General features: G+C 34.9%; 1 protein-coding gene across 2 annotated transcripts in view; it reads right to left on the bottom strand.

Moving 5' to 3' along the window:
* LOC124367281 overlaps positions 1-23,004 on the bottom strand; it is a 149,211-nt gene extending 126,207 nt beyond the window's left edge. Inside the window, exon 1 of one of the 2 annotated variants that reach the window (XM_046823987.1) lies at positions 22,916-23,004. In XM_046823987.1, the coding sequence (XP_046679943.1) occupies positions 22,916-22,955 (40 nt within the window). In that variant the 5' untranslated portion in view covers positions 22,956-23,004. The remainder of the gene's footprint in view (positions 1-22,915) is intronic. The other variant, XM_046823988.1, reaches the window with a different exon arrangement.
* Between the last annotated feature and the right edge of the window lie 2,110 nt (positions 23,005-25,114).

The following is a 25,114-nucleotide window of genomic DNA, read 5'->3' as shown; positions in this document are numbered from 1 at the left end:
ATTTTATATCATGTCCTTCAGTATATTGAAGTTAGTTACTGTTTAAATAATTATAAACGTAAATAATACTGTGTATGACCTTCATATTCGGCCACATTTGGATATATATTTATAATATAATATATTATTAACATACAAAGATTACAATACACAATTTACAACAAGTAGTAGTTAATTGAATAACGTATCAGTAATTTAGACGCCACGCTGGGGGGTATGGTTAAAGCTAAGAATATTTTGGCGGGAAAATTAACGGAACGACGCTATAAACTACAGCCGTAAAACGTAACACTCGCTCCGCCTGTTTTATCTGGAATTGTAGTTTTAGTACCAGTCGTCCGCGGGCAGTTGTAAACGTAAGTAATGTCGGTAGTATATGTCACATTACCAGTAATATTACTGAAGTGTTGTCGTGAAACCTCGCATTACCATTACCTTTGATTTTGACTGAGAAAGTCGGATTAAAGTAATTTACCTTTACCGCTGGAACAAGAGATCAAAATACAAGTAATATTACTGAAGTGTTGTCGTGAAACCTCGCATTACCATTACCTTTGATGTTGACTGGAAAAGTCGTATTAACAGTAATTTACCTTTACCGTTGGAACGAGAGATCTCATTGCCAGTAATATAGCTCGAGTGATGTCGTGAAACCTCGCATTACAATCAATTTTGATGTTGACTGGAAAAGTCGTATTAACAGTAATTTACCTTTACCGTTGGAACGAGAGATCTCATTGCCAGTAATATAGCTCGAGTGATGTCGTGAAACCTCGCATTACAATTAACTTTGATGTTGACTGGAAAAGTCGTATTAACAGTAATTTACCTTTACCGTTGGAACAATATATTATATTACCTGTAATAATATTTCCTTAGTACTATCAAACGGTCACGTCGCCAGTAACAACTCTTCTAGAATTATCGCAAGAGATAAACGTAATACTTTTTCAATCTGCGCATAACGCAACTATAGTCGACAGGTTTGATCCAATATGAATGGTAAGTTTAACTCCAGTTCACCTTCCTCCTAGTGCAGCGTCTGAAATCTGAGGCTCTTACAGACTTGACTCCTATAATTTGGAGTCATGCACGTCTGAAGCGATCCAAAAAACAAACTGGTACATCATATCGACATCAGAGACACCTAGACTACAAAATATAGTCTCGTAATTTAGGTGAATAGGTATTCTCATTATCCCGTCATTCTCTAATTTTGTCTTTAGATACTTAATAATAACATTCCATTAATGATAAAAGTAATACTATTCCTTAAATACTAACACAAATGACCATATTACCACTAACACTTCATTTACACATGATACCCCACTACCATTAATGCGCTACCCTTTTAGTGCTACCATGAGGTGTTATCAAGTAAGCAGAAGTACTCCTGTAACGTTGGCATGTGTGGTCTCATTTTTAGAGAGAACTTCAACATTAACGATGCAAATCGCTGATTATTCACGAAATGGTCTCGACACACATTTGAAAAACTTGTAGAAGTAGCACTAACAGATTTACTATCAGAGATTTCGTGGTCAATTCAAACAGCAAAAAAATAGGGAAATATTTAACTACAAGACAATTAACGAATACAATACATCAATATACAAATATATTTCCATCTTAGTCCAGTAGTACTTGTGGACTAAATACAACAGTATTCTTAATACGAGCTTTAGTAAAATACAAATACGTTTGTTTAATTTTTTAGTATTACTGGATTTTGTTGACTTAAAAAACGTATTTTCAACTATACAACTTATTTATAAAGGTAGGAAGAGTTCGTGGCACCACGTATCGCGTAACAGGCTTCACTAAGGTTATGTGCAATATTTCAAGTTTATGTACTTCATTCGAAGTGAATGAAGTATATAGACTTGAATGCAGTATACATCTGAAGATTCTCGAGATGTCCTGCGGTCAGAGAGCGGACATACATCATACAAAGAATAAAGTTTTACATCCCTTCGGCAGATAAAAAAGGAACTGAAAGCCTATCATAAGTGCTTCAATGACGCTCAGCCAAATTCAATGATTGGACATACATATACTACGATAAATCTCATTTTTGTCCTTATACAAATTGTTTCACGCAAGATTTAAAGCCTGCAGATGATCTTTATCTAAATTTCTTGCCACACGGTACACAGTTGTGTTCATTGAGCTAGGTTGCATAACTGTGTCTGAATAATGAAAGGTTCGTGAGGTAGAGAGGGTGCACTGAAACCAATCTTTGACACTGAGTTTTAACATCGAACTCAGCTTGTTTACAATTTAATTCTGCTATTTCTCTTTGCACCATGGTTACCCCAAGACCAATTTAAAGTAAAGATATTTTTTTAACGCTCACCCAAATCCCATGGGGTGACGTGCACCATCATTAAAAGTGTTTCTAATATATATACTATATATATATACATATATATATATATATATATATATACCAATATATAAAAAGTGAGGGCTCTGTGGTGTAATGGTAGCACATTCACCCGGCAAGTGAGAGATCCTGGTGCGAGTCCCGGCGGAGCAAGTACTTTTTGTGATTCAATGTTTATTGAAGTTAAATTAGGCTATTGCCACTTATATAAATTTAATGAGTATATATATATACATTATATATATACTCATTATATATATATATATACTATATATATAAATAAATAAATATATATATAAATGAAGCTTCTTGCATAAATTTAAAACTATGTCACTTTGTTTTCGGTATATCACGCGGACGGACAGACTAAGATAGACATGATTTTTTCCTGCTCCACGAGTGATAAGCTTCGCTAACGCCTAGCCAACTCGTTATATCGTGACCGAGTTTATGGCGTATAACTGGGAGACCGCACAATCAGAAGACTTACTCTCGAATTGAGGTGGGGGAAAATTTGCGATGAATGGAGCAGAGTGCGTGTCAAAATCTATGTATAAATAAGAGTTCGATGTGGTATGTGTATCAAAATTATTAGATACTTGACGTTTGCTATACAAATGTACTTTTTGTCTCAAAAATAAATACCTGACTATTGACGGTTTTCTTAGCAAGCAAAATAACTTAATGAAAGGCAAATTATAAGAAATACAGACAAAATATCTTACCTATAATAGACAAAATCAACAGGACTGGCTAGAACAGAAGATCTGATATTTTTAATAATAAACTTTTAACGCCATGAAGACTCATATAAATAAACATATTGAGACTAATAGTGTGAAAGATATCGTAAAATCGACCTCCCAATAATTCCCATCAATACAAAACCGTTTATGGAGTTCGATACTGTGCACTAGTAAAGGGATTAACAAAACTAGTCAATTATGAGTGCAGCTATCGACTAATTACTTCGTTGTTTCGACACGCTGTAATTGAAACTTCGATAGAATGATACGTGCTCGTGTATAATGAACAGAGTAAACTGCTAATCCGTTGAAAATCACACAGTGGTAAAACAGACCAATAAAAGCGATTCTCACATTACTATAGCACAACAATCAAATTAACAAAAGCCCTGGTCGGTAACTGGGTAACGGGTTTGTTCCGAGAACTGGTAAGTGGCTTGGTCGTGTTTGTGAGTTGTAAAGAGTTAAATACTGTTTAATTGTAAACAATTTTGTGAAATTATTTACTATATTTGATTTACAATAAGATATCATGCTTAGATACGTAGAAAATACTGTGGTATTTCAATAGCGCTAATAGTGCATTAGGCCTATATTTGTACTGCAATTTGATTAAGACCTATAGAATTCTATAAAAAAGTAACACACTACGTTTCGAGATCTGCAATCTGATCTCTTCTTCAGGTACATCACTAACCTAACACGTAATTACAAAGTAGGTTAAAATAAACAAATCTTACCAGAGCGTTGTGACACGCCTAAGTCAGGAATCTCAACAACCATGGTGTATGTTGACTTAACTAACTCTAAAACATGCACTTAATAAAAAACTAAACATAGTCCTAATTATTAAAACAACTAAGCGTTAGCCCAGATGACAAACTAACTAACACTCCATGGTACCTCAGCGTATCTTTATCATCACGCTGGTGTAAACAGACATAAAGTTAGCTGAAAGAAATTTGTTGATCATTCACACCCATTTTACAGTATATGGGTATATATGAAACTCTCTGTAAGTACATAAAATATCCAACAAAATTAAATAAACACCAGTATGAACATAACTATCAGCTGACATACAGAGACCTTCAGTATTCAGTCCCCCAGAATAACCTTGTATATAAGCCCCCAGATCTCAAATTCCCACAAAAAATTCAAAGTTTCCCTAAAACACCATCTCCTTCGCCGAACCTATTACACGGTTGAAGAATTTTTAAACGAGTAAAAAGAATGTAATTTAAATTTTTTCAGTCTCAGCCACAAATATTTAGTTATGATAGGGTTAGAATATGTAAATGATTGACTTGTTTCAAATGATGCAATGTTGCTAATTTGACGTTTCATATGTTTATATACCAAAAGTATATAAACCCCTTTGAAATTGAATTTGAATTTGAGTAAACTTACTCCAGAAAAAATAACATTTGTGGCAACATGTTTACGCTTACTTAAAATGCAAGGCAAGGTCATTCATATATGTAACCTTTTCTTTTACGCAGGTCTGTAAGCTAGACTTTAAAAGGATCTAGTATATTATTATACTTCATGAAAAACTTGTGTTTTTTATAGGTCAACTTGGTCTCCTAAATTGCCTGACGGTAAGCACTAAAGATGCCGCTGAGGCAAAGTTATTCAGGGTTTTCACTGCGCTAACTATACGTTGATATTTTACCACCATACGACAATCCAAAAAAGACAGCTTGGAAGAATTTTAAAGTCTTAAAACTAAAAAAACCTTTGCGCATGGTTCGAAGCAAAAAAGAGCCTTACCGGCTTAATCATAAAGCACGATTGCGCTCACAAAACGCACGTTTTGTTCTTAAGGGATAATACTAATCTCTTATCTACCAGTACTAATCTCTTATCTTGTAGTCGTGTGCAGCGACCACAATCTGAGCTGTTACCAATGTACACGCAGCAGCAACGTCCAGTGCGGGCCGGAGAGCCTGCTGCCTTGCGCCTCCAACCGGGATCGCTGTGTCACGCAAATTACTAAAGACGGTGAGAGATAGTTAAGGACTCTGTTTTTACTTTTCTCCAACATTTTTTTAAGAAAGCCATACGTTTTCCAGTACTATTAGTTTTTCTGGGGTGACTAAGGTTACGTTATTCATGTCATGATTTCTGTACTAAGCCTATCGTTTTTGGATAAGATCTGAGGAATATGTAGGAATTGGGATCCATGATATTGCTAACTCCTTTATATTAGTAATGAAATATAAACTGTTGTTTCGTAAAACAAAAATTAGTTTTGAGTATCGACTCAGAGTTGGAAATATTTGTGTTTTCCTATAAAAACTTTACTGTACACATGTAGTGCAGTCATTGAAGCATTATTGCTCCGAATTTTTTTACTGTGAACCGAATTACATAACATTTTGGAATTAGGTTCATCTTGCCCTTAAATTCAAAAGTGAAAATGATTTGAACTCCGCAACCACCCTGGGGGTGGTTGCCACCCCTTGTCGGGGGTGAATTGTATTTTTTCAAAATAACCTCGTATATCGATAGAAGGCCTAATTTTAAGCAAAAAATCATCTATAAAGTATTTCGAAAAATCCTATATATTTCAAGTTATTGGAAATTGAAAATTCGCAACTTTTTCACGTTTTTCATCGGTTTTTTGCAAATACCTCCAAAAATATACATTTTATCGAAAAACTCTTAAAAAATAAAATTGTAGCAGGTAAAAGAATGAACAATTTTGGTTTTCTATAAAGTATTCTAAGTGCAATATTAAGCTACATATTAAAGATCAAAGCCGTTTTTTATTTTGTCTGAAATTTAATCGATGTGGTCAATGCCATCTAGCGGCGAGGAAATGCATTTTAGGCATTATAATAAAAAAGGGCTTTGTAGTGCTTGAAATAAGCTTTAAAATGAGCACTATTAAGAGTCTTTTGTGCGTAAAACAAGTAAGCTGTATTGCAAATAAGAGGAGCATCTAATGTTTTTTTCTTTTAAATCAATGGGTTTCATAAGTGCTATTTCCACAAAAATTAAAATTAATCGTATTCCGCCTAGAATTAACTTTATTATGAAGAGTTTGATAGATTGTATCAGTTTGGCTGCTTCAGGGCATATATTTTTCAAAAAAGTCACGATTTAAAAAATTTCAAATTTAAAAAAAAAACACCTTTTTTCATAATATCTCAAAAATGACGACAGATACGTATAAAAGTGCAGGGATGGAAAGTTTAGGTATTTTTCTCAAAAACAATTTGGTTTTTTTTTCTGCCAAACAAAAATTGACGGAGGTATGATTGTTTAAAGAGCGCGTGGCAGCGCAATCACAGCCTCTTTTAAGCCCTTTAACACTTCACCGTTTTAAAAAAGGTTTTTTACTATAAATTGCAATAAAGGATGTTGTAGCTCTCTTAATTACCTTTACAATGGTTTTTTATAAATTGTGATAGTATGAAAATTGAAGGATTTATGGCCAAAAACTTATCATATTTTTTTCTACTTAGTAAAAGCTGGTCAGGGCCAACCATGTCATACACTGCATTACGTTTTTCAGGAACATTTGCACAAAAAAACCCGCCTTAGTAATAATGCTGTGATTCCTAGTGTTGTTGAAAAATTTCTAAGAAAAGGTAGTGTTTTGAAAACAGCGTAAGGACTTTTCAGGTCGCCCAACTACTTTCTGTACAAATGAAAACCACAAGAGTGTTGTAGCAAGTGTTACAGTCACCGAAAAGAAGCCTAAGGCGAGCTTAAACTGAAATTAGCAATAAGTCAATGCAAAGAATGTTCGAAAACATTGGTGGTTTTCCTTACAGGATACAAACTGGACAACATTTGAATTGTAGAAACAAACTAGTCAGAGTTCAGTACTGTGCTTTAATGTTAGCAATATGCTATGAAGAATCTTAGTTTCTGAGTGATGTGTGGTTTACAAATGAATGTCATGTGCACCTTAATAGTTTCATAAACAAGCAGACAACACGTTTCCTTGGATTTTAACGTCCTGACATTGTTGTACAGAGGTCACAGCATAGTAAGCGTGTAACCATTTGGTGCGCTATGTCTGGGAGGGGTAGAGTTGGACCATATCCTTTTGAAGGCAACAATGGACAACAACAACAGCAAAAGACAATCTTACTGTAAATCAGTATCGATATAGGGCCATTCTTGATCGTTTTGTGAGAGACCTCAGGAGATTGTGTCGTGCACGAAACCTGCCGTTAAATTCACAGTGGTTCCAGGAAGATGGCGCAAACAGCCACACTGCCGTTAACAACATGCTTTCCTCCAACAAAACCTTTGGCAATCGTCTCATCTCCCTTAGAACAAACTTTCCTTACCCAGCCCACTCCCCCGATCATACAACACCCTACGTCTGGGGAATGTTGATAAACATTTTCTGCGAGGACCAACCATCTACCATCGTTCAACTCTAAGAAAAAATAACCATGTGTATTAGGAGAATGGAATAACCTCTATTCTTAAAAATGAACACCTACAAGAACGGTACGAGTGTTGCCTCAAACTGAACGGGGGTCATATTGAACATGTTAATAATACCCGTTCTTAACCGATTTTGCTTCCTTTGATTTGTATTTATTGGTAAAATCTATATGTAATGTTACTGTTTTTACCATAATAATATATTACCATTTCAGTGCTTTTTATTTTGGCTAATACTGTATAATAATTTTAATGTTATTACAGTGCGCCTGTTTATTCTCCCTTTCTCTTTGTATTGTTTATTACAACTGGAAACTATTCTCCTTCAGTTACAGACAGTATTGTTATTATTTATTCGTTCGTGGTGCGTTGCTTATTTATTCATTCAAGAATAACTTACGTTTATATGTTAATATATTTTTAAATAAATTTTTTTACAATCAAACTATATAGCCGTATTTGTAACTGTATATATATATTAGTTAAGTTGTAGTTAACTAGTTGTAGTTGTAGTTGTAGTTGTAGTTGTAGTTGTAGTTAAGAACAGCCTAGATGTTCTTAACTCACGGGGATTCACGGGAGACAAACATTCAACGAAGGGTGGGTGGGGGGGCTTAAAGTGGGTGTATAGTGCTCCCCCCCCCCCCCACCAGAGGTTGCTTGGCAACAATGAGATGAGACCAAACCAATGCACCTGGCCCCGGCTTGGTTATTGATAACTCAATCAATTTGGCAAACAAAGTTTCAGCTACGTAAACTAGCTCTTCAATTGTCAAAAACAATAATACTATTCTGAAATCTTACTCGACCCCCAAACTCGTATTATATTTTCAGCGTATGAATAATTATGTTTATTGCACTAAAGTAAATTCTCACTTTACCTCATCATGTGCTGTATTTTGTTTTTCTTTTTATTATAAGAAATTATGTTTTCGTGATAGAAAATGTAAGTGTTTCTGGTCGTCTACGAGCAGAGACTCAATTTGCAAAATTTCAGCATTTTTTCATGAAGCAGAATTTACCCTAAAAAGTAACTTGATCGACAGCCGCGTTAGTTTTTGTGAGGTTAGAAATGGGAAGGTATCTAAAGGGTTAAAAATGTGGAAAAATAATTTTTTATCAGACTTTAATTGTTCTAGCCTTACACACTTAAAACCGAAAGTAATGCACATCAATAACAGTTATATCACCACCAGACAACTACATAGAGGAACTGAAACCACCGCTTTTAGAGTCTGTACATTGTTCGCTGATGCTGATATAATATTTATTAACGCGTCTCAGGTTTGGTTTTAAGCTACATTTATTTTACTTGAGGAAAAAAATCATCTTACACTCACTTTTTATACCTTCTCATTTTTATCTTATAAAAATAACGCGGCCGACGATCAATGACTTTCTCAGGGGACGTCTCAGAGGACATTAAGGATCTATCTCAGGAAAAACGACAAGGTATGTGTTTATACCGTGTAAACTGGCCGTGTAAACTGGCTCAGACTCAGGAAGCTGATTTAGGGTATTGCCTGAAAATGTAAATACTAACTGAACCTGTACACAACGTTTGCTGTAGGATATAACTTTGAAGTCCTCTGAATTAAGTAAGCGTGACCGATATGTATCTCCATATACTGACTTCCGGTTTTGGGCGAAATTAAATATAAAATGTTAAGGAGTAAGTGAAATATACTAATAAGATGCGATATTAACATGAAGGAGATGACATCAAGATGTAGACATTCGGGTATAATGTATGTTCTGCAAGGTTAGAGTGCAGAGACAATGGATAATTTATCAAAATGATCATAACTTACTTCAAAGACACAAGGAATCATTCCCGGTCCAGCAGTTTATAATAGTGTTTTTTTTTTCAATTGCTTAACTATTATATAGTATTATTAGTATGTAAACGCTCAAAAATATGTACCCGTTATTGTAGACCGTTTAAAAGGTTACCGAGTTGCGTGAAAATTCCCCCGCAAATTCCCCCACCCTCATAACATATCGTGATGGTCATGTCTTATCACCCTTTTACTTAGACAGACATAAATTACATAAGCAGTCCACAACAGGGAAACATGGGAAAAATCATAATATAATTATTATACTAATTAATTGAGAAAATAATTCTAAAATAACCTTGTGGTCATGAAAATTAAAGATAAATAAAACAATAAAAAATTGAAATAAATATTATCAGAATTTAATACTGTACATAATGACGCCACTAACTTGCACCACTCTCTATGTTATATAAAGTAAGGTTAAGATTTCGTTTTGTCTCCGAACGCTTGCACTAAACATAACAATTACATATCTCATTAGGCATCATTTCTCCATCGGGACATGGTTATTGCCATTTTTAAACATTACATGAATAATAATATTATAAAGAAAATTCAGTATAAATCCGCACATTCTACAAAAAATAAATCTTTTCTTATATTAGAAATGTAACATTTTGGGCTTACGTTCTCTGAAATCTGGTAGTTACACCTGCAGTTGGTACACCTGTATTGTCAACGTATGAGTGAAATGTTATGTCCTACACTGACGTATATTTCAGAAGTGACAAGTCTGAAGAAATAAAATAATTGGTTATTTATCTGCACATACAGGCTGAAATATTTTCTCCTTTTCTCGCACTTAAGAACATTTTCAATTACATATTTATTCTCAGTAAACAAATTATTATTTACTCATAACTGATATTTGCTTTTTCTTACAATCATATTACTGCCACCAATATTATAATGGGGTTGTAGAATAAACAATAGAACCAATTAAGGAGCACGAAAATGAGCACCCTGATAATCTATTCATGGAATTTAAATATTAATCAGATATTTCCATTACACCCCGCCCACCCCCTCTGACTCCACCTAGCGCCTTTGAAAAGTTCAAAGCCACTGCCTTTGTGAAAAAGTGTGGAGGTTAAATTTAATTAAATATTATGACACAGCTTTATTGATTACCGATTCCACACAGTGCCTTTGAAATATTTTCTATCAGTAAACACTTCAAAAATACTCACGTATTGCATTAGAAATGTGTAGTTTGAGAAAATCGCATACAACTAAAAGGACTCAGCACTTTATTTATTTTCATTCATGTATTTATAATTAACCACAACGCAATAATTAAGTAATAATGAGTATTAAATTGTGGGTGATCAAGTATAAAACACTTAATTATTTTAGCTAAGTTTCATCTTGTGGACTGCATGATTTTTCACAATAATTTGTAAATATTCGAATAATGACAGAGAAGGACCAATGTTTACAAGTAAGTTACTTGTTACCGAACTGTGCCTAATACAGGTGCGCTTGTGAAGGAAACAGGATTTTTTTCGGACATTTGCCATTGTTTCAGTGAAACAAGAAATGATTTCTTGTTTCACTGAACGATGGCAAATGTCCGAAAAAATCCTGTTTCCTTCACAATCCTTCCATCGTCAAAAATACCCTTCAAACAAAAAACAGGTGCGCTTCTCACTAATTATATTTTTGTAGCATTTATTTCTGTATTCCCACGGTCGAAACTAATATACAAGTTTAAAAATGACTATTTCAAATAAATCTACAATATTTCGAGTAAGTTTGCGAACATACAATAAAAACAATTAATACGTTTATATAAAGAAAACACAAAAGTACTGTGGGGGTATTGTATTGCATTAAGTACAATACTTTCAATTAAAATAATGTAACAAACACGGTTTTCATTACCAAACACTACCTAAATAATATCTAAATAACAACTGTCTTGTTATATTACAAATACAACCTATAATATACTGATGATACTTGACTTCAGCATTAATAAATAAAAAATGCAAATTATTGTGCGACACACAAAACAACACAGAACTAGTGAATACAAAAAGAATAGAAAAACGAGGCGCTACTCATCTTGCAGTGTGGCCTAAAGGTAAAACAAAGTGTCAGCCTTCAAGTGTAGCAGTGACAAACAGCACTACACTAATGTATGCATGTGGCACTGTAAAGGCACCATTAAATACTCAAATACACGCAGCTTTGCAAACATTACATCTCCCTGACAATCACGGTCTCACAATAAGGGGCCTGACAATAAAGGAGGAGGTGTGAGGAGACTCAAGCCCCTCCTCCGAAATTGTTGAAGACATACATTAAAATTACACCTGGTAGTTTTTAAACATTCATGTGGTCTTAAATCTAAAAAAATTCCAGTGGTTGGTGTCCTGATGCACTATTTTAGGGGAATTTTGTACTTTCTGAACCAACTAATAAATCAGTCCCCCTAATCCGAAATAAAAGTCTTTATACGCCCTTGCTGACAATAGAAGAAAGTACTGATTACTCAAAGATATAATTGATATTCTAATTATTACTAAATGTTAATAAAAACAACATTTTCCAAATTGTTTATTTTTTGGACGAGGCCTTTCGAAACCAAAGGTTTCATCATCAGGCGACTCCACAAATAGTCTGTTCAGCTCACTGGGCTTGAGTGCCATTTTCATTGAAGACTCTTGGAGCAATTGCAAAAAGGTTTTCAACTATTACTAAATGTTAATAAAAAGAAAATTTTCCAAATTGTTTATTTTTAGACGAGGCCTTTCGTAACCAAAGGTTTCACCATCAGGCGACTCCACAAATAGTCTGTTCAGAATTCACAATTGCTCCAAGAGTCTTCAATGAACATGGCACTCAAGCCCATTGAGCTGAAGAGACTTTTTGTGAAGTTGTCTGATAATGAAACCTTTGGGTTCGAAAGGCCTCGTCCAAAAAAAACAACTTGGAAAATATTGTTTTTATTAACATTTAATAACAATTTAAACCTTTTTGCTACTGCTCCAAGAGTCTCCAATGAACACGGCACTCAAGCCCAGTGAGCTGAACAGACTATTTGTGGAGTCGCCTGATGATGACACCTTTGGTTTCGTAAAGGCCTCATCCAAAAAATAAACAATTTGGAAAATATATTTTTTTTTTATTAACAATTAGAAAAAAAATCCAATTGCTCCAAGAGTCATCAATATTGTAGTTAGTTTTGGAAATGTTAAATGAAATAGGGGCGGATATTATTCCCAGATATGGTGCTGCTACACCCTGTATGACTCGGGACTTCTTCTCGTCAGGAAATGTGCATGGTGACGCCCTTGTTTGAGGTCACAAGCTTCTTGAGAGAGAGGACAAGTTGTGAGGACCAAAAATTTCCAATTTTTGACTGTGAGCTTCAACCTCGTACACAATAAAGTGTGAAATAATATTTAAAATATGTTACACGACATGCGTTGTAAAAATCACTGCAAAGAAAACAAACAAATATTCTAAATGATACAGCTTCGTTTGTGAAATACTCGTAGATTGAGAAATTTTAATAATTGCATTTTTAAAATGTGTCCTTTAAACTGCGAAAATACTTATTACATTCAAGCAGAATACGTATCAGAAGCTTACAATGTATACCTATTGAATGGATATCGCCTTAAAAATTCCCAGGCAGGCACATGTTTGCAAATAAACCCCAGTTTTTCTGTTCATTACTAGCATTAAGTGTGTTTTCGTCAATGATGCAAGCAGATCTGTTCTTGATAGTTAGCATTAGCATGTCTAGTTTCAACGTGCCGATGCATAATGAACATGACCTTCTTGGTTTAAAGTTTGTTATTGACGATGGAAAGTTTGAAAAAGATAATAAGACTGCCATAGTTATATATTTACAAAATGTATAACAGAACGTTTCGAGGATTTCAATATATCCTCTTCGTCAGGTGAAAAGATAATTGGTCCTTGAGAAAAAAAGAAATGTGTGAATGTTTTCACTCTTTTCTTTTTTTTAATTCTTTTTCTTCTTTGTTCGTGTACTAATTATCTGTTCAGCTAACAAAAACTGTACATTTCAATCCTCAAAACGTTGTGTTATACAATTTATAACATATAATGGTGGCAACTGAACGAAAACCTTTTATCCTTTAGAACATGACCTAATTTTCTCTTCGAGGTTAAAAGATTTTCCCCTTTGACTTCGACTTCGCTGATGGTTTTTCATGGAAATTTGCAAGACACTAATGAACTCTAAAGGAAGGCCACTCCTTGGGGAAATAACTGGCCCACCTATACATGGAAGTGCTTAAAACAGCGCGGCGTAATAAAACACACAGTATTAAAAGTAAAAAAATTAATTTAAATCCTTTTACAGGTTCAGTAGTTTACACAGAGTAAATGAAATTTACTGATTTACTTACTGGTAATTTAATAAAAACACATAGAAAAATTACTAAATAGCCCATTAAAGTATATTAGTACGATTATGTTGAAGAGTTACACTGTTTCCATTTATTTCGAAATTATCAAGAACTGGGTGAAGTAAATGACAGAAGTGGGTGGTGATATAGGGAGGTCCAAAAAGAACTGACAATTTTTAAATAATTTTTATTCTCATGATTTAATCATTGAACGATGGCAAATGTTCCTGCTTCCTACACAATCTTTCCATCAACAGCAAACAACATCAAAAACAAATTCAAACAATGAAACGAACCGATTGTTAAATATTGTATGTTTAAATGGGCTAGTTGTAAGAGTGAATGCGCATCTTGCAACGGCACGACTAGAGATGGGCACAGGCTTGCGGAGTTTGGGAAATCCTCCCCGTTTAAACAGCTGCTAACCACAAGGAAGTTGGCCGTCGTTCTTAACCGTAAACCTAAACCAGTTAAAGATTTCCCCACAAATCGTGACTGCGAGAGTATTCTTTAGTCAAACTAATTGAACCCTACCACTGCCTTCGTTTACTTTGCCTCATGAATTACGCTGTAACAGCTGTATCTAGAAGTTGTGATAGAGTTGCTTGGTTCTTTACCGTGTTTGTGACAGAATACAACCCGAATTTTCATCAAGTGACATTTTGTATTTTGCCGTTATTATCAAGACCCGAGGAGTTATATGTGAAATACTTGAAGAAGCAGGTCCAAATAATTTTCATCCTAAATGAACATCTGGGTGAAGACGAAACAAAAAATCAGATCTATTTACATAAACCTGTAGGCCTATACCAGATTCCTAATGCTATCTCAAATTAAAAGCAATCAGGAAATCAAACAATGTATAAAAGTCAATTTAAAACATTTCCAGCCAAATTTTTCAATCAGATCTATTTACATAAACCTGTATGTAATGTATGTTGAGTATGTATAGTAGTATGTAATAGTATAGAGGCCCTAGTTATTTTTGAAAATATTTCCTTTAATTTACGAGTGTTTTTGTTTTAATTTTACTTACAAGAATGTTAATTTTTTATTTAAGTTTGCTCATTAGGTTTGTACATTGTGTATACATTTGGTTGTTTAGGTTACTTTATTGATTTATTACATTGTGTATATCATTGTATATAATGTGTTATTGTAATATTTTCAAAAATAAATCATAGTCTATTTATTCTATTTTATATTCTATTCCTGTAGACCTATACCAGGTTCCTAATGCTATCTCAAATTAAAAGCAATCAGGAAATCAAACAATGATAAAAGTCAATTTACAACATTTTCAGTCAAATTTGTCAATCAGATCTATTCACATAAACCTGTAGACCTATACCAGATTCTTAATGCTATCTCAAATTAAAAGCAATCAGGAAATCAAACAATGTATAAAAGTCAATTTACAACATTTTCAGTCAAATTTGTCAGTCATATTGTTATTCACATATAATTAAACTCTTACGTAAGGTCTTGCAGAATTATTAAAAATATAAATCCAAGCTCCAAATACAATATTATCAATTTCAATATTCGAACCATACTTAGAAAAAAACCTTTTTGATACAAAAACTACATGTAACAAAGCCCATCCAAGCATAACATTAAAAAAATGATGTGTTGGCAGAGAATGATGATGACTTCAAAGTATGAAAAAAACTACGATTTATTATAGAAGACAACAAAATTTAAAACAAAATACTCCATAAGCCTCCACAACATACTAACCTAAAAGATAAACGCAGTTTCAACTTACATCTGTGGCTTAAATATCTAATTACTATATCGGACTTCACTGCCTATAAGGATGGATAGGATAAAGCTAACTAAATAGGGGGTTGGCCTCTCTTTCTTACAAAACAATTACTCTTAGTCACAGACTCAGTTTTAATTACGTTTTGTTTTTAAGTAATAACTAATAATGGGGTTTGCCTGAAGTGGACCTACTACAAGTGTTTGAAAGTGTGTTATTTTATTTGCACTTAGACAATACGGAGTCCATAGTGGTGAATTCCACTCCACCGGTTTTGGCTGAGCGTTAGCGAAGTTACCGCATGATATCTCGAGATCGACTACGGACATGAATATGCAATGTAGCTAACTTCACTTCTACATTGGCGACATGTATTTCGATAACAGTGCATGTACCTCCAAAGTTTTTTGCGGATCGTTTGTCGAAGCCCTATTAGTAGACAGGGAAAGAGTGATTTTTAAATCTGGTCTCAAAATAGTCGTTTATGTTTGAATCTTTCAAGGCCCTACTCCCTCGTCACTGTTTAATGTCTAAGATAATAGTAGACAGGTAAATTCGAGTCTTTGATAAAAAAAAGCTCTTTCGAGTTACCTACCGCCCTGCTCTTATTCACATAAAAGACAGAACTAGTTCCAGAAATTCAAATAAAATAAAAAAATGCCTTTATTTAGTCGAGCGTTTCTCTGTACACGCTGCTTTTCAGAACAGCCCCAGCCATCTAAAACTAATAGCAATTAATTAATTTAACTTAAACTATATAATAAATAGTTTAAATGTACAATCCTTGAGTGATTTTAGATCAGATTTTAGTACAAGGTAAGAAGAAAGAAATTAGGGCAAAGTAAGAAAAGCCCCTCCTTCCTATGTCGAGCCTTACTCGAGGGAAGTGAAGCTGAACGTCCTGTAGGGTTCTGCGATCAGCAACCTCGCCTCGGTACAGGAGTCTCTCTATCAAGTACCGCGGTGGGTGGGGGGGGGGGGGGGTGGGGGGGGGGGGGGGTGGGGGGGGGGGGGGGTGGGGGGGGGGGGGGGTGGGGGGGGGGGGGGGTGGGGGGGGGGGGGGGGTCGTAAAAGGAGTTGGAAGCATAACAAAAGAATTCCTTTTATGGCCAAAGGCGGATGAACACATATTTATTTATGTTTACGAGCTTTTTTAATTCAAAGTTTTATGTAAAATATTATACCATTGTTCATCTTACACCGAATCGATTTTATAAGACAGGACCATCATGTGTACCTACCTCTTAAAACAAACAAGAAACATACACAGACAAAAATAGATATGATCAGGTCATTACCTAAGTTCTCAACTATAAAACCACAACACTTATCTCAAACTGAGAGTACTGTATAGTCTAGGCAGTATTGGTCCAACGAGACGTATGGCACATTGTATTTAAAAATGTTTAAAATAAACATTACCTATATGCTAACCCGATATGCATTCCGATATGGGAACCGATGTGCTTCTGACTTCATATTTTGCATTGAATTTTCATACGCTGTTGAGATTTGGAGTTTTGAAAATTGCAGAACAAAACATGTCTTTCTTTTGCAGAAGAAAGCGGTGAGAGCTATTGCTGCCATCCGTCAATCAGAATCCTGCAAATTACATTTTAAGAAGTTCAATCTGCTTACTTTTCCAAGTATCTATATTTACCTCACATTGGTATTTTTTTAAGCAAAACCAGGGCATTTTCGAGTCACTAATTCCACAGTCGAGACACTACCTCAGAAGTAGCAACAAGTTAAATATTCCCCCCCCTCTCCCATGCAACCTCTTTTTTCAAACATCACTGTTTTTATAATGCCGTAATTTTTTATAATTCTCTTCCTGTGGACCTAAAGAATGTAAATGATGTAATGGTCTTTAAGAGAACACTGAAGGCCTTTTTAATAGAAAAATGTTTCTACACCCTCAGTGAATTTATTGGTAAATAGTCTATATGTATATATATATATAAACTGTACTTGTATTTTTTTAATATTTATGACGCAATCCAATGCATGTTATATGTCTTTTTGGAAATAAAGGATATTTGATTTGATTTGATTTGAACATTTCTTTAACAAGAGCCGAAATAAATAAGCCAATGTTAATACAGAATAACACAATTAATTTGATTTAATTACGCCCTAAGGGCATAAGACGATTTCAGGTTCGGCAACATAACTGGACACTCCACGAGACCCTCAACTGAGTTCCTAATATCTAAAGAAATATTTATCACTTCAGAGTCAGCAAGAGAACTGGAGTCACAGTTCTCAGTTTTTATCGAGTTTTTATTTAGTTTTCCTACGAATTCTCACGTAGCAATTTATTTTACCGGTTTATTTCGATAAGTTTACTAGTGATATCATAAAAAATTTACTAACAGGAATTCGATATTTTTTAGTCACGAACATGTAAAATGAAGTACATTTTAAATGTACAATTTAAACATTTCACTTGACCTCCTGAAACATTCTTACGTATTTAAGTCATGATAGTCCGGTCAATTTTAGACATTGAACCTTGCAAAAATTCCCAGAAAGCTGAAAATTTGTATAGATGTTAGGGACACCATTGTTATGAAATTGTGAAAAGTCCCCATCGATCCATGTCTGCAAAATTTTATATTCAAGGTCAAATTTCACAAAAACAGGTTTTTTGAATTTTTCAGCTAAACGGTTAGTTTTATGAAAAAATATTTCAAACAAAAATTGTAGATAATGTAATTATCTACAGAAATGCTCCTTATGCTTTTTTTCATAACACTAACCATTTTTGAGAAAAAAACATTACAAAATTTTCTTAAGCTGAATTGTCTATAATATGGACACGTTTCCATGCCACCCTATGAGGTAGTGTACCTAGCGCGATTTTTTTAATGTGGTTTCCCGGTAGGCATATATTCCACAGTCTATTCCAGTAAAATTTAATGAATTTTTGGTTATTCTTCCTTCTTTTTCAGTCGTTGCACTCATGTTAGTATGGTAGTTCGTCGATCAGATATAGCTCGAGTGACAAGTCCCGTTATACTTGGTTGTAAACATATTTTATTCATCATTATTGTCACTAATTATTTCCTCTTCTTCCCCTCCATCTTCTTCTGTCTCTCTATTTTCTTCTTCTTCCTTCATCTTCTTGAGTAGACGTAAATTGTACTAACAGCGATACATCAGTTGTTTCGTCGTTCATGTAAAAATCTTCTTCTGTTGGAGATTCAACATTTGAAACACGATTGGCCTTGACAAGTGGTGCACGCTAGTGAACAAAAATAATTCTACTTTTTTGCAGCCGCATCCTAAGTTACACCCCTTTTTGCAATTACAAAAAAAACAGAATTAAGGAGGTTTTTCTGGTGCAGGTTAAAGAAGTGTGTGGGTTGGTTCCAATGCATTTATTGACATCCTTCCAACCCCATTGTTCTGGGTCTAGTTGATTACCAAGCCACACCTGAACCTAGTAATATGCAGGATAAAACTGTTGGTGAGCGGAAGCTGCGATTGGAGGAAGGCAAACTAATTGCACACGTTTTTTAATACGTGTTTGTTTTGCAAAAGATAAGTAACGTAATTTGTCTATCAAAGTAATTTTTTGGAGCTCCATATACAGACGCGAATTTCTGGTGAAGAGTTGATATCTTGGAAAGCTTGTGCACAATTAATAAAAAAAAATTTTGGTTTACCCCTTCGAAACATTGCCGATGTTTTATCACAGCCAGCCATAGCATGTAAAAACTGTATATGATTAAACCGATTGATTATCTTCCCGAATAATTGCTGCCGCAGTTGATAGGGCCTTCATTGATCTTCGTTGCCTTTAGGTTTTTTTCAATCTAAGCTTGATTGATAATATCATGATAATTAACAAGAAAAACATACAATGTAATTGTCCTAGTTTCTGGGTAATAATGACTCAACCGTCATTTAATTTTTCTGTTATCAACACTTACGTTTTTACAAATATTTTCTAATTCTTCTAACGTAAACTGGCAGTCATCACTACTTTCAATAAATATGAAAATATTTTACCCCATGGCGAGATACAATACTTCATCTTGAGGACGGCCGACTTAGCCTCCAGTGGTCGTATTTAAAAAATGATACAAAACAATTTTTATGGTACTTAGCTTCAGCATTAACTAAATCGTGTTCAAATTCGATGCGAGCAACAATAGTTTTTGCTGTGTCAACAGAACGAGACTGAGCTGCTTTCATAACTGAGTCTTTAAATGAAAGAGTTTCTAACGTTAAAAAATTTTACGACGCGAGATCTGTGCTTGTTTCTTTTTGTATTCCTCACTCAACTCGTCGCCGCAAAATAAAGAAAAATTTTTAATAGAAAATATTGACTCACTTACATGTGCTCTAGTACGAGGAGGACTTTTTGAGAGGGTACTAGCTGATTCCTCTTCATGTTGCCGTTTTGCTGCTGCTGAAATTGTACTCTTTATATTGTATTTGTTTGCGACACTGCACATGATTTGTCGCTGAATTTACATTCTTCAAGTAATCAGTAAATTGATTCCCCCCTTGAATACTTACGTTAAGTAACGTCTTCATGTCGCGATCAACAATAACACATTCGCTTGAAGATAAAAGTTTTAGTGCAAATAAAACACTCTTGCGACAAATTTGAGTGAATACAGCACAAACTTTAACAGAGAATATTTGAAATATCTACGGGTTTTCACTATGAAGGAATTTTCAAGACTAACGGTGATTTAGGTGCGACCTCAAGAAAAGCAAGTGGACGGAACGGTCACTCGAACATTGGAATGACAGGAAGATGTTGTTCAAAGGGCACATGGTCCCTTAAAATTAGGGACTCCGTTTTTTTAATATCATATTCTCAGAATTATCGGTCAATATGAATGTATTAGTCACGCAGACTTTTAGTTTTACTTATATTACACGCTAAATGATATCATAGGCAGCTTAGTCATGCTTATTATGGACAATACAGCGTAAGAAAGTTTGTAACTGTTTTTCCTCAAAAATGGTTAGTGTTATGATAAAAAGCATAAGGAGCATTTTTTATAGATAATTGCATGATCTATAAATTTTGTTTGAAATGTTTTCTCATAAAACTAACAGTTTCGCTGAAAAATTCAAAAAACCTATTTTTGTGAAATTTGACCTTGAATAAAACTTTTTGCAGACATGGGATCGATGGGGACTTTTCACAATTTCATAACAATGGTATCCCTAACATCTATGCAAATTTTCAGCTTTCTGGGAATTAATGCAAAGTTACCCTATTTTTTGGCTAAATTGACCGGACTATGAGTGATTATTATTGATCATTGATTATTTGAAAGTATTATCACATACCATATGTGGCATTTGCCACTGTTGGTTTCAGAAATTAGGTTAATAATAAATACTTGTAATAATGGTTGATAGATTGGATCAGCTCATCTCTGATTTAACCTAAAAGGTGATCTGACTTAGCGACAAATTGATAAGCTTCATCAAAGCCTTAGATCTTTTAAGAATCGTCCTGTATATTTCAAATCCAATTTTATTGAGTAACAACTATTAAGTATTTCGATGTGAGCCCAATTCGAGCTGTGAAACTAATTTGTAGTCATCGTAATTATATTACCATAGCGAGCAGCAAAAATACTATACTCTGACCGGTATTCGAACCCGGTTCCCTGGGATGGTAAGCCGAGACCCTAACCGCTGAGTTACCAGGGATAACGGTAGTTTTGATTATACTAGTTTCAAAGCGTATACATTAAACTGTGTAACTACTTGCCTACCAGGGTAGAGTATAAAGTGACGTACACACAGTCTTCACACACACACACTCTCAAAGATTATACATGTGACTAGGGATTACCATCTCTGGCTAATTCAACAGCATGCCGCAATTCTGTGGTGACGTAGGGGGGGGGGGGGGTGGAGGGGGGCGGTGAGGAATGAGGGAGGGAGCTTCTAAACCCTAATGAGTTTCACTGCAAGACTGCTAATGAATCTTTTCTTTTACAACAACTGCCCGCCTTTTCGTTTAGCTTTAAGCTTTCAATTACGATAAGAAATTTCATTAAAGCACAGCCTTTTCGTTTCAAACTTCTGAAAGCGTTTTTGTCGTTTTAATCACAAGAAGACAGCTGAAATCCCGTTGTGATTTTAATTTAGCTCGGCAAAATGTATACTTCTTCTTGTTTGGGAGAAGTAATATTGTCATGATTTAATTATCCACTCGATAGTGGTTTATCAGGTTGATGGCAGTTTAAAAAAAATTTGTAATTTATTCTCAAATATTTTTGTATAGGCTACAAACAACACCTTTTAAACTCATAATTCAATAAACGTAAATATGTTTGAAAGCATAGTTATTTATCTCCTGCAGTACAAATACAATTAGAATGTGACTCACATAAAATGGTTGGTTAACTCATATTCTCCCGTTTTAAAGAAATTAACTCAAAAGGAATGTAAAGAATACAATGTTAGTCACTTGCAGGTTGTATTTTGTATTTGGTATGTTTGCTATAATAATGTGTAACTGTTAATTTAATTTAATACTTAATAATGTTTACGTTTATGTATAAAAAAACCTTTCGTTTTCTCCTCATCGTGTAAGCGTACTTTTAATTACAACGAACTATACGTAGTCGCATGTTAATGCATAGATTCAGTGTTAATAATTTATTTATATTATTAACAAGTTAATTGGCGCCTTTGTATTTATCTAACGGAACAAATGACAGGTGTTGTGGTACAGTGGGAAAGGCTAATTAATCATTGCTGGCGCTAGAAGCTGATTCACGTACAATGGTGTCATATCGGCTTTGAAATATAGCCTTACTGTTCGTTGTTAATCTAATAATTTCACTCTGTGCTTATGATGTTTTATTCTTCTACAATCTACTGTATGTAGGCCTATGTAGGTGTAAAATTTATATTATCATTATTGCAACTATACTCGTACATGAAACATCATAATTTGTAAGTAAATCGATCTGTCATCGCGCATTAAAAATGTGTTAGTGTTATATTGTAAATATGTACAAAGACATGAAATTCAAAAAAGTGAACATTTAGTCCATATCATGGTAATTTCAACATTATCAAAAAACTGTGCTTGCTTTCCAATGAGTTTGTTAATTGTGTCACTGGTTTATCAAGTTTTCATATATCGTGTACGTTCAAAGTGATCGTACGCGATCACCGTTTGTCACTAAGAGAGAGATTTCACTGCTTAAAAATATTTAAAAAACGCATCACCTAATTCTTTGTAAATTACAGGATAAAATCTGTTTCTGCTGAATGAAAAATTTAATTATTGAATTTATTAAATTAAATTAAATTCTAAATTGATATTAGCGGCTGAGGTGCTGATATTAGCGACACAACAACAACACAAGGTGGCATACCGGCGAGACACAGCAGCAGGAGGGTTGCCACAAGGCGCATGTCGACTAGGGTACAGGGGGCAACATTCCCGGGCTGGCGGCACAGGCGAACTGACTGACACCGGGGTGTTAGTGTGGGGGGGTGAGTGGGGGGCTGCAACCCTGCCACCCCCAGGGCCGCTCAGGTAAACACTGCCTACTGCTCGGCCGAGGACTGCTCACTTTTTTATCCTGCACGTGTTTGACTTCATCACCGTTTAAAATTATGAACACGTAAATAGTTCAATGAAGGTCCTTTCATTCTTCAGGTGTCCTGATACAATTAGGCAAGAAAGGCATTTTACATCCTCTTGACAAAAGAGGAATTGTAAGTCTGCCGAGTGATAAATTGTAATGACGCTCTGCCAACTCTCATGGATGGACATGCACTGTCGCGTCACAGAACTAATTCGTGTCTAATGGAAGTTAAGTTTCATGTAAAATTTAAAGTCTGCAGAGGAAACCTTTATTAACATATATTGCGAATACTTAAGCCACACAACGTGTTAAAATATCATATGATTTTACTCAGCATCTTCATAAATTTTTGTATTTTTACGATTTTGTCATTGCCATCGTGATTACACTTTAGAACGATGTAATATTCCCTTGGATTTTACATAGTTCAGCTAGCTGTCATCCAAATCCTATGGATTTTACATAGTTCAGTTAGCTATCATCCAAATCCCATGGATTTTACATAGTTAAACTAGCTATCATCCAAATCCATGGATTTTACATAGTTCAGCTAGCTATCATCCAAATCCTATGGATTTTACATAGTTCAGCTAGCTATCATCCAAATCCCATGGATTTTACATAGTTCAGCTAGCTATCATCCAAATCCCATGGACTTTACATAGTTCAGCTAGCAACATCCAAATCCCATGGACTTTACATAGTTCAGCTAGCTATCATCCAAATCCATGGATTTTACATAGTTCAGCTAGCTATCATCCAAATCCCATGGACTTTACATAGTTCAGCTAGCAACATCCAAATGCCATGGAGTATTAACATACACCATAATTGAACTAAATATTCCTTGTATAGGAATGAAACTTCGTGCAAAATTTCAAGTCTACGTGTCTGCTCGTTTTCGAGATATGCAGACAGACAGACAGAGATGAAAGTGTCCAGCCCCTCGATTGATAGGTTACGGCAACGCTCGGCCAATCGAAAAATGTCACTGGATTTTAAAGTTGTTGGTTGCTGCTATAAGCGAATTTCTATAGGAATATTCCAGAATTGGCGTGTTGCTAGTAGTATAAATCCAACTCGTGATGGTGAGCCGAGTACCCATACAGCCTTTAGCGTACTACTTGGGTGTTGTCCAAAATGTGCGCGTACTTGTACGCTTGTCAAAGCACGCGTACGTGTGTGAGTGAAAATCACTTCGCCCATATCAGACCTTTCTGGACTATTTCAGAAGAGTTCAGTGAAATTGGTGATTTGAATGATTTAAACTGATATGGATACTGGATGTTAATAGGAGTCATTTCCGATGATTGCAGTAAAAGATTAAAATTTCTATACATAAATTATCCCCCTCCTCCTAAGCATAGATGTTTTCGAAGAAATAAAACTGACTCTGAACACCTAGCTTTTTACCTTTATAAAACAAAACCTTTTGGCTCAAGAATGTCAAGATTAAGGTAATTTCCGTCATAGCTTGTATGAAACTATTCACTTTGAAACTTCCATGAACTGCAGCTGTGGTCTGAAAGTGAATACCACACCCTTACTGGAGCTAAGTAACTTGTACAAGCCAGAATTTGGTACTCAAGAACCACTTTGCTTAGGTTCACCGTAAGAACTAGATCTGTATTTGAATGCATCGGACTTCTGTAACCCTTCAATTTCTAGCTGCTGATCTCTTCTGATCTATTTTGGTGTCTGAATTCTCTTGGCCCTTGGAAGCGTGCAGCGTCTAGAAAACTTTACTGTTACTAAGGTACTCGAGAAACTCGTGATCTCTGGAAACCTTCTGTCGTATCGATCTTCCAGCCTCTAGAAGCTTTTGCTATACAAAATTGCCTAACTCCTTAGAATACCTATTGCAGCTTCTAACCTAAGGAAGCTCATAAGCCCGGCCTTTTTGAATCCACAGTCTCTAGGCGTCCCGGCTTATGGAAACACCCAGTATTCAGAAGCTCTAGTCCTCTATAAATCCTCCGTCTT

Source organism: Homalodisca vitripennis, chromosome 8, assembly GCF_021130785.1.
Source record: "Homalodisca vitripennis isolate AUS2020 chromosome 8, UT_GWSS_2.1, whole genome shotgun sequence".
In the NCBI taxonomy this organism is placed as follows: Eukaryota; Metazoa; Arthropoda; class Insecta; order Hemiptera; family Cicadellidae; genus Homalodisca; species Homalodisca vitripennis.
Note: the sequence above shows the minus strand (reverse complement) of the source record. Positions and strands in the feature narration are given on the sequence as shown.